The sequence below is a fragment of the Eumetopias jubatus genome, unplaced genomic scaffold (assembly GCF_037043125.1).
Source record: "Eumetopias jubatus isolate StellerSeaLion01/CBP00866 unplaced genomic scaffold, mEumJub1_p1.0 scaffold_11, whole genome shotgun sequence".
Lineage (NCBI taxonomy): Eukaryota > Metazoa > Chordata > Mammalia > Carnivora > Otariidae > Eumetopias > Eumetopias jubatus.
This window is the reverse complement of record NW_028274817.1, coordinates 89,319,770-89,331,133: the sequence shown is the minus strand read 5'-3', so window position 1 is coordinate 89,331,133 and position 11,364 is coordinate 89,319,770. Positions and strand designations below refer to the sequence as shown.

The window sequence follows — 11,364 nt, the reverse complement described above, 5'->3', positions numbered from 1 at the left end:
AAAATAGTTTAATTGAGATTTAACGGACTATGAAACTGTAGTTTTAAATTAATGAGTGTACCTAGTAAAAAGCTTTGCACTGATAAAAATATGAAAAGGCAACTGAAATGTTATAATTATCTTAATAATTAAAGCATCTTGTTAATATGTCAATTATCATGACAGGTCTTTTGAGGGGGGTGCAAGGAAGGAGCTCTGTCTTTTAGCATCCTTATCATCACTATAAATCATTTACCAAGTGCTTGGACACGCATCGCCCATGATGGATCATGCAATCAAAATGCATGCATCATCTGGGTCTTCAAGGAAACTTTGACCAAAGGCTTTAAAGCCACCATTATATGCCTAATACTGGGTCTTGATCTGATCTGCCAAAACGTTGAAAGTCACTACCCGAAAAGAAAAGACAACAGACATCTGGTCAATCAACTTTATTTTTAATTGCCCAAGTGCGTACTGACCTTTGTATCCAGACGTAATGGAGGATACAAAAGGAAGAAAAGACAAGATTCCCATCCTCCAAGAAACTAAAATCTGCTGAAGACACACTGCACAAGACAGTAAGACTTGAGGATACATACTGAGTAGCACTGAGGAGTGCCTAACAACTTAGTGCAGCATAAACCCACACAAAGGGACATGGCAGGTGTGGAAGGGTGAGTGATTGGGGCATACACCCTGGGGGATGGGAGAAGCAATGGACATGTGTTCTAGTCCCCCAAATATCAGTGGCTTCCTGTGGACCTTGGGCGATTAAGGTCCACCTCTCCTGGCCTTGGCTTGATCTATACTACAAGAGAAGGCGAAGACTGGATGTTCGGCTTCCTGTGGACCTTGGGCGATTAAGGTCCACCTCTCCTGGCCTTGGCTTGATCTATACTACAAGAGAAGGCGAAGACTGGATGTTCTCTAAGGCCCAGCTATGACAATACAGTACTGTGAGGGCAAGTGCAGAGAACCTGGACAAACAGGAAGTTGCACATAAGAGAAAGGACCCACACAAAGCCACAGAGGGGGGGGAAAGAACTAGTTTTTTGTGCATGGGCAAGGTGTGGCATGGGACAGCGAGGATCTTAAGAAGCCTGTTTAGCTACTATAAAGATTCTGGGTGCAGTAAACTCGGAAATAGGCAAGACAGAACGTGAAGCCAGGTAAGGGACGATATGCAGGGGTCAACTAGAAAAGGGCACACCATGTGTCCTATGGTCGAAGTCTGACTCGTCTTCATGCTCCCCACCTCATTCTACAGCCTTTATGTCTTCTTGGAACCTCATTGCAACCCCTTCCCCAAACCCACACACCAGACAGAGTGAGAAGAAGGTGTGGCTACAGACGCCCACTGTTTAGACCCGCACAAGTAGACCCCTTTTGTGGGCCAGGAAGCCAAGAGCAGTTGCTGAAAAGATGGCGGTCAATCCAATCAGCCTCATCAGGCCTGGCACGGAGGGCAAATGTCTCTCCAAGAAGGTCGTGGTAATGGGCTGCGCAGGGACATCCTGGGTTCAGAGAACATTCGGTGTCAGTACAGGGCTTACGCACTTTGCTCCAGAAATTCTTGGTTCCCTCCAGTTCTTTGAACATGACCCACTCCTGCCCACCTCTAGGCCATTAATTATAATGTACCTGCTGCTCATGACACTCATCCCCATTCCCCACTAGGCCCTTTACTTTGCTAATTCTGACTCATCCTTCAAGTCTTAGTTTACAGGCTCCTGGGAGAGCTTTTCCTGTGGCCCCAGGCTAAGATGGCTTCTTCTTTTTACACCCTTGGCAAGTCTTCTTCATGACACTTGTGCTTTCTGATTATCATCTGTTCTCTCCACATGTCGTTGCTCCGTGAAAGCACTGCTTAAGTACCCTTAGCATGGTGGCTGATGTGGAGTCGCTACACAGTAAGTATTTGTTGAGTTCAATGACTCTGTGGTCCACTCAGACCCCAGTCCCATCTCCGACAGAAGCACTAAGGCAGTGACTTGGACTGGCAGGGCTATTCTTTTGGACTTCACATTGATCAAGGAATAACTTTGACCTTTCTGACCCTTGTCCTCTGCAATGCATTTCACTCTATCCCTCTGTGTGTCCTTCCTTCCAGTCAGGAAAACTTCCTGGGGTTTTATTACAAAAGTAATAGTGCATATATTGAACATAGTTTTCTAATCTAAATCTGTTCCATTTCATTCCACCCCTTGGTCCCTAGACAGGGGAGGCTGCCATACTTCTTTTCATTTCTTACCCACTGTTGGGAATCACCAGGTTAGAGATTTATTCAGAAAGCGTTTCTTGAGTTCTTAGTATGTTCTAGAACTCTCTTGACAAAAACTGTATTTTTCCTAATAATCTGCAATGGATGTGGCAGGCTACAAATTTATCAATTTCTTTTAAATCCTTCACCTCTGCCCTAACACATGGTATCTTTTAAAATTCTTCTTTTTTTGGAGAGGGGAGGCAGAGGGAGAGGGAGAATCTTAAGAAGCCTCCATGCCCAGCATGAGCTCAGCTCAGGGCTCGATCTCACAACCCTGAGATCTTGAGCTGAGCGGAAATCAAGAGTCGGAGGCTCAACCAACTGAGCTACCCAGGCACCCCCTCATTGTATCTTTTCAAACATGCATGAGTTGAATTACTTAGGGAAAGGTGTATGAACATTATAAGTGGTTCTTTCTGCAAATAATTGTTTTTAGAGAGACGGGATTTAAATTCACGAAATAGAATATAACCTACCACTGACTCTGGTTCTGACTGCCAGATTTCATCCTCTGGGATCTTCCCCATGGCATGCAGGATCTGAAAAGAGTGTTTTGGTGAATTACAAAGGTGACACCATCTTTCTGCTGCTAATCTGCTCTTTAAATAAAGGACTAACTGATTGTCTCTTGGGATATCCATCAAAAACACCAGGGTAAAAGCCAACGTAGTCCACTGAATCTTTAAAAGGCTCTAAAATGGTCTTCCAGCCATGACATAAGAAGCTCCAACCATTAGGCTCACCACAGATTCGAGTAGCTGTGAACATGCCTCAATAGGAATGAGATCATAGGGACTGTCAGGAAATATACAATGAATTCTGAGTCGTAATAAAATCATTTTTGGTTCTATAATATTAGACCCGGGTGATCTCTCAAGTACACCCATAGGGATCTTTTGCCCCATGGGGTCTTTCTACTTTGGGTGACACGGTATTTTCATTATTACTTTTGGCTTAAGGTGTTTGTTGCACTTGAGGATACTGTTAAAATGGTGTCTCATGGGTCTTCAGATGGAGGTTACTGGAGAGTTGGTCTCCAGGATCTCAGACACCTTTGACCTGCTTGTAGGACCCATGCGTTGCCTCCTCTCCCACGGCCCATGACCCGAGGCCCTACCTCTCGGGCTGCTCTCTCCCCAGCCTCCACGGCCCCCTCCATGTAACCACTCCAGTGCGTGGCAGTCTCGGTGCCTGCAAAATAAATCCTGCCCACGGGCTGTCGTAGAACCCTGGAAACAAAAGCAAAGAGGTCAAAATGGTCAGTCTGACAGAGGCAGAGAAGAGCCCTCCTACAGAGACCAAGTCTGGTTGGTTTCCTCCGATACTAAGTGTCACGAGTACATGGACAATTCTGGAATAATGTTCACAGGTGCCTCCGGCTACTGCATGATCCTTGTCACAAAGAATACAAGCTGAATTGTGCTCCTGCAGCAAGAGCTTGCAGGTATAGGGGCTGATGTCATTGGAGTATGTATTTGCTTCGCCTACACGAAATGAGGGACTATTTGGGCCCAGTCCTTTTATGGCTCACCAGCTCCAAGCCAGGTGACACCTACCCCAGTTCCCTACCTGGTTATTCCACCAATGAACTTGGCAAATCAATTCCTCTCACTGAGCTCTGGATTCCCCATCTCTTAGAGGACACTTCTCCATCAGTGACAGGTAACAAATCTATGAGCCTGACTAAGGCCATAAAACTACCCACTCACTAAGGCGCCTGGGCGACTGTTGATTAAGCATCTGACTCTTGGTTTTGGCTCAGGTCATGATCTCAGGACTGTGAGATCGAGCCCCACATTGGGCTCTGCACTCAGCTGGGAGTCTGCTTGTCTCCCTCTCCCTCTGCCCCTCCTCCTGTTCATGCTCTCTCTCAAATAAATCGAAAAACAAACAAACAAAAAACCCCTACCACTCACTGAGCACTTACCTCTACCTGTGTTAAGAGTTTTACCTCGTTAAATAACAGCTGACGTTCATTGGGTGCCAAGTACTCCTCGAAGCATTAATCCTCACCACAACCCTAAGAGGTCGGTGCTATGATTATCCCCATTTCGCAGACGAGAATATGGAGCTACAGGGACTGTGACATTGTGATGCACTGCCAAGAACCCCCCCTTCAAGAATGAAGGATTTCTTTTTATACAAATTGTTTTTTAAATATTTTATTTATTTATTTGAGAGAGAGAATGAGATAGAGCATGAGAGGGGGGAGGGTCAGAGGGAGAAGCAGACTCCCCGCTGAGCAGGGAGCCTGATGCGGGACTCGATCCCGGGGCTCCAGGATCATGACCTGAGCCGAAGGCAGTCGCTTAACCAACTGAGCCACCCAGGCGCCCAAGAATGAAGGATTTCTTCCCCGCTGCTGGGAGCACTACCAGAAGATGCCTTCGGGTGCCAGCCCCCTCTGGGGATCGCCTCTGCTGAAGAAAACTGCGTCACCTCAAGGTTCTGCCTTTTTCCAGAAGCAGGAGCATTCAATGACTGATCATCACGGGGTGGTAAGGACTTCTCCCCGCCTCGCTCCAACCTGGAACAACTCTTAAGGGCCATTCTAGCTCCAGAGCTCCCTATGGGCTCAGCTGAGGCCTTCACTGGAAGTCCATCACAGTCCAGCTTCTCCATTGTCCCTCTCTTGCTCCCTTCCTCTCACTTCCACAAGCACTGACACCAAGGGCTGTCGCGAGTACATATCCTGTATGCGAATCTGTGTTTCAGACTCTGCTTCCTGGGGAATCTAATCAGCAACAAAGACGGTCATTCACTCCAGCTCATGGCTAGTAAGTGGCAGAGCTGAGACCTGAATCCAGGCCATTTGGCTCCAGTACCCACGGTCTTTTTTTTTTTTTTTTTTTTTTAGATTTGTTTGTTTACTTGAGAGAGAGAGAGAGAGAGAGAACACAAGTCAGGGGAGGAAGAGAGTGGGAGAATCCTCAAGCACACTCCCCGCTGAGCGTGGAGCCCTACATGAGGCTTGATCCCACGACCCATGAGATCATGACCTGAGCCTGAGCCGAAACCAAGAGTTGGATGCTTAACTGACTGAGGCACCCAGGCACCCTGAGCACCCACAGTCTTAGCCCCCTAGTTATACTTCCTCCCTCTTGCATTATTCAATCTTTTTAAAGAGCTCCACGACATACCTACTATTATCATTATCCCACTTTACACATGAGGAAATAGGCTTGAAGAAACGTGCGCTGACTTGCTAAGAGCCACACTGCTAGAAAATAGCAGAGCTAGGATTTGAACTAGGTCTACCAGATGTCACGGTCTCTGGTTTTTGTCCTCTGTGCTTTGCCTGGTGTATCATCATCACTGGTTAGCAAAGAGTGGCCATATGCTATACAAAGGGACAGAAGTGTCCTGCACTTGGCTTCTAGGAGGGGTGGTTTGTTGTTGCCCTGACAAAAATACCATAAAGGACGCACTGTTACCCTGTCATTATTCATCCTATCTCAGGTTTACATTATCTCAAGTAAGGGATGTGGAGGTCCAGAGTGAACACCCAAGCTCTATCTCGGCCAACACTGTACACCACTGAGCTTTTTATCAGAAAACCGAATGGGCTTGCTTGAATTGGTGGGTTTTCCTTCACTGGCCCTCACTGAAGCCATTAAGAATAGAAAGGGGGTAGAGGGGCGCCTGGGTGGCTCAGTCATTAAGCGTCTGCCTTCGGCTCAGGTCATGATCCCAGAGTCCTGGGATCAAGCCCCACATCGGGCTCCCTGCTCGGCAGGAAGCCTGCTTCTCCCTCTCCCTCTGCTTGTGTTCTCCCTCTCCCTCTGCTTGTGTTCCCCCTCTCTCTGTGTCTCTGTCAAATAAATAAAATCTTTAAAAATAAATAAAAAGGGGGTAGAAAGTAGAAGAGAAGATATTATAGAATATTAAATGCTGCCAATAATACATGGAATAATCTGGAATAATCTGTAGCCAGAAGGGCCTGGAGAGCCTAAAGGTATTCAGGAAGGATTCCCTGCAAGAGAAGGTAAATTCGCTTTCTCCAAGTTCATTAAACAATGTTGTTTTTTACACAGGAGCAAACAGGCTTGCTTTAATGTCAAGGTCTCTGTTTTTATCCTCTATGCTTTGCCTCGTATATCATCGTTACAAATGTCCACTTTTTTTCAAGATTTTATTTATTTACTGATTTATTTAGAGTGCACGAGTGGGGGAAGGAGCAGAGAGAGAGGGAGAGAGAGAATCTCAAGCAGACTCCACACCAAGCATGGAGCCTTATGTGGGGCTTGATCTCATGACCCTGAGATCACGACAGGAGGCAAAATGATTTGGCGCTTAATCCACTGAGCCACCCAGGTGCCCGTGCATGTTTGTTTTTTTTCAAATCAAGGGAACTAACACCAAGTTGGAAACCTCTAGAAGCCCTGGCCAAATCCTAGAATTAAATATTAGATGAGAGAATAAGTGCTTAGAGAACTAGTCATGCAAACAATTGGAATGTAAAAATGTAAAAACTAAGAATTAATTTCAACAGACAAAGAGGTATTTTTCCTCTACTTGTCATGTACAAACCTTCCCTTGGGGAAAAAACACCCAAAAGCTGGAGAAGAAAAATCCCTGCCTCTTCTTTCACAGCTGAGTGAGCAGACAGTATATATTCACAAAAAGGGATATTTCCATGTGTATTTCCCCTGGCTTGGTGGAGTAAAATATTTCTTTACGTGTTTTATTGCTTCATCACTACAATTCATTTTTCTGCCTACCCAGAAGTAAAATTCCTTAAGAAATGTGTGTTTCTTTACTAATGCGCTGTCAACACTGTCCTTTGTCCTCATCTGGAAACAGAGCATCTTCTGTGTACTTCCAGGCCCCTGAAGATAACACTCTTTGCAGTACCTCAAATGTCATGACCTGATGGGTCAAGGGAAGCCCTGTGGCAGGTAATCCTTGCTGAGTCCAGGAGCTATGTCACCAAGATATGCTGAGCCTTAGTTTCTACCCTCCAAATTGAAGGTGGTGACATGAAGCCTGATACATGTCCTTGGGAAGAAATAAGGATGAAAATAGGGTACTGCCATGTCACCACCCAAGCCTGATACGATGGGCTTTATGTTGTTTCTGTCGTGTGGCCAGGGTCAGGCCCGTGTGGGTGAATCTCTTTTTTGCTCCCCGCCATCCCGTGGCCCGATAGACATTTTCTTGCAACACCTTAGGGGACTGAGCATGAAACTTGCCATTCCGTGGTCAGAAATCTATTCACACCGCAAAACCCAAAACCAAAAGTCATGCTCTGACTGGCCTTTCTTTGTTGAAAGGGCAAATTTTGTCTTCCTGAATCTGTTATATGAGGCAAAGGATCCTATTTACCTGATTCTCCATCAGAGAATCTCCATTCTCAATCCCCAATATGACCCAGAGCCCAGCCACGCAGAACTTTCCCCCAGACCTCCCACAAACTTGAAGGATTCCAAGCTCATAATGTTCCATCTGCCCGGGGTGCATTCTCCAATACCTTTCTCTGCCTTCTACACTCCTCAGGTGGTATGTGTATTAGGAAGCTTTCTTGGATTTCTCTCGGTAAGGCTAGCCCATCCTTCCCTGGGTCCCCATGGTATCTGTACGCCAGTCTATTAGAGTACTTACCACAGCACGTTAGAGTCAATTTTTGCTGTCCTCTCTTCTCCCCATCCCCCACCCCAGGCCCCAACACTGTCAGCTCCTTCGCAGCACGGAGGAATTTTCTCAGTATGGATGTTTCCAGCACAGTGCCTGGCAAATGGTTGGTGCTCAGCCAGTAAGTCCTGAATGAAGCAACTACTATGGACGTAGTCTATACTCAGCATATCCCAAAATGAACTTACTGACCCAGTAGCTAATCAGGTGGTGCTCTTTGGCCCCAGAATGTTCTTGTACGTGACATTTTGCCATCCTCAGGAAGATAAGGAAAGTGTTCACCAAAGTCACTGTGTATCTCCTCACAAGCAGGTTTTAATCCTTCTTTGATTTTCGTGGACAGATTGATCACCTGTTTAAATTCACTCGTACCTTCTTTTTATTGCATACTCCCAACAGGCTTTTCCTCACTACCCTACATGTCCTATCTCATTTAGATTGAGCTCTTGGTATTAAATTATTGTTTGGCTTAGTAATTACTATAATGGTCATCATAATTACTGCTGGATCATCAATCCATACCTTGTCGTTGTCATCAAACACAATTATCTAAACACCAGTGAGTCCTACTTGGACAGACAACGCCGTTAATGCTAAAAGCCACTGAATCGTGCGCCTTTGGCGAATTGTATGGTCTGTGAATTATATCTCAGAAAAAGTGTTAAAAAAAAACTCCTGGGGCACCAGGTGGCTCGTTGGTTAAGCATCTAACTCTTGGTTTTGGCTCAGGTCATGATCTCAGGGTCGTGAGATCGAGCCCCGCGTGAGGCTCTGAGTTCAGCGTGGACTCGGCTTGAGATTCTCCCTCTCTCCCTTTGCCCCGCCCCACCACTCACACTCTCTAAGTAAATAAATAAATAAAATCAGTCTTTTTAAAAAAACCCTCATGTTGTCATGAACATACTGATTATTATATCCCTTGTATGCCATCTTGTGCTTTCTTATACACCTGCCAAGGAAAGTAAGGTCCAGAGAGAAGCGACCTGTGCAGGATGACAAAGCTGGTTATTGGTAGAATCGGGACTGTACTCAAGTCCCTGCACTCCCAGACTAGAATTCATATTGAAGAACCAATACATGCCTGAAATAGAGCCTTATCATCCTGATGTTTTCAGAGATATGTCTTTGGGCAGGTCAGTGTCCTTCGTAGTAAACTTCTAAGAAATCCTGACTTGAGGATTGCTTTTACTAATGGTGTACCCATGTTGGCACTTCCACGGTTCCATTTTTTAAAAGATTTACTTATTTATTTAAGAGAGAGCACGCGCGCATGCGCACGAGTTGGGGGAGGAGCAGAGGGAGAGAGAATCTCAGGCTGACTCCGCACTGCGGCTCAATCCCACTCAATCCCACACCCATGAGATCGTGACCTGAGCCAAAACCAAGAGTCCGACGCTTAACCGACTGAGCTACCCAGGCACCCTGACAATTCCATTTTAAGGAAATTTTAGTGAGCTCTAACCTCAGTATAAAGATAATTCTTCTGACAATATAAGCGAACCCTCTGACTATCTAAATTCCTATTCTTATGTGGCCACCTTCGTTGGTTATATTGATCGGGATTGCTCCTTCAGAGGAATCCAGAGTGCAAGGCACACCATGGTGTGGAATTATAATGACTTCAACCCAGGAGATTCACAAGATACAAAGGAAATTAGGGATATCTTTTCTTTTCCCTCCCTCCCTCCCTCCCTTCCTTCCTCTCTCTCTCTCTCTTTCGTGTTTACAAGATAAAAAGGGAGAAGAGCTCCATGAACCCATTTAGAGTTCGGATTCAGGTTCAGGGAATTTCAGTGAGAGCTTAGCACACTTTTACTCTACCTTCCATATTGAGTCATGACCCCAGGGGGGAAGTAGGTGGTATAGCAGCCCCCCGAGTACTGCTCCTCACACCAGTTCTTCTCTTCATAATGCACTGGCTGCAAGAGAGAAAGACAAAAGTTCAGAGGAAACTCAGACAAAGCTGTTTAGTCTAGAATAAATCAAACACAGCCTGGTGGGCATCATATTGAAGAACCAATATACATCTGAAAGAAAGCCTTATTATTAGCCTGATATTTTTAGAGATATGCCTTCGGGCAGGTAAATGTCCTTGGTAATAAACTCCGAAGACATTCTGACTGCAGAAAGTTCTCTCACTTGGTTCATTCATGTCTCAGGAAATGTTCATGAACTGCAACTGTCTCATTCCACATTTTAATTGGTCTTACCTTTTAAAAAGTTATTAGTGCCTAATGGTTTCAAGACAAGTTTAAAAAAGGATTTAATGCTTACTGGAGTGGCTGAAGCAGAGAAAACGGCAGAAAAACATGTCTATCAAAGAAAAAGGATGACCAGATTCATGTCTTTGGTGGAAGTGAGCTTTGCCAAGTAAGGGCAGCTAGATGGACGAATGAATGTTTTCATGGGCTTGTAGGCACTTCTATGGATGAGGGCACTTGCAACAACTATTGATGTCTGAAAGACGTGTTTTTTCCACAAACAGGCGAAACGTTGGCTGAGATTTTGCAAAGCTCGAGCCTTTTATTAAAATAACCAAAATAAGCTTTATCCTTGTTATTCTGACATGAAAATCAACATAGCAAGTTTTAAGAGAAAAATGTCAGCTTAAAAAAGAGATTTTGAAAAAAATGTTTTGTCTAAAAAATAGGCAGTCCCATACGGCATGATGGATAGTCGTGTGTAACGCATCCTATTTATAGAGCACAAGGGCCCTAGTTGAGGGGATGTCAGTGGGTCCGGGTCGCTCGTGGTCTTGCCACATCTCATGCGCTCTCTGCGTCTGAGGGCAACCACCACCTTGGGAGCACTCTTCTCTGGCTGTCTTCAGCCACTCAGAAGAGAGGGTGGGCTTTATCTTTCCCCTTTCCCTGCTCCTGGGGCTTGCTTCCTTCCACATAACAAACACCAAAGTAAAAGGAAATCAAGTGCTCCTCTTCCTGCCAAGAGCAAACAAAGACAGGACCAGCTCATCTTTATCAGCAGCAATGAATCACCCACATTCTTCTTCGAAGAAAGAGACTTTCCCACATTAAACATGCTCAACTGTTGCTGGAAATTGAGAGCAACTACATTCCCTTCCAACTGGGGTTCCCCAAACAACCATCCCACAGGTCGTTGGAGGGATCTCAGTGACATACCACCTCAGCCTGAGTGCGTCTCAGAACGTTTACTTCAAGAAAGCTCGAGTATCTACCAGGATGAAGTATCTGGACAGCATTTTAAAACAGAAAAACCAGTCATTTTTAATGGACGTGAAAGGATTATTTTTTTTTAGCGTGTGTATATTGATGGTTTTGCTACTTCACTCGCGCTACCCTTGAGCCTAGAGGCTATGCTTATATTTAAACTTTCGAGGGGCGCCTGGGTGGTTCAGTTGATTAAGCGCTGCCTTCGGCTCAGGTCATGATCTCAGGGTCCTGGAATCGAGCCCCGTGTCGGGTTCCCCGCTCAGCAAGAGTCTGCTTCTCCCTCTCCCTCTGCTCCTC

The 11,364-nt window shown here is 45.4% G+C and overlaps 1 protein-coding gene across 1 annotated transcript in view; it reads right to left on the bottom strand.

Moving 5' to 3' along the window:
* Positions 1-479: 479 nt before the first annotated feature.
* The window catches only part of MAOB (monoamine oxidase B), a 68,826-nt gene continuing 57,941 nt past the window's right edge, over positions 480-11,364 (bottom strand). The window contains exons 12-15 of the mRNA XM_088028571.1: positions 9,698-9,795; positions 3,363-3,474; positions 2,722-2,784; positions 480-1,496 (exon numbers count right to left, since the gene is read on the bottom strand). Coding sequence (XP_087884697.1) covers positions 1,344-1,496; positions 2,722-2,784; positions 3,363-3,474; positions 9,698-9,795 — 426 coding nt within the window. The 3' untranslated portion in view covers positions 480-1,343. The remainder of the gene's footprint in view (positions 1,497-2,721; positions 2,785-3,362; positions 3,475-9,697; positions 9,796-11,364) is intronic.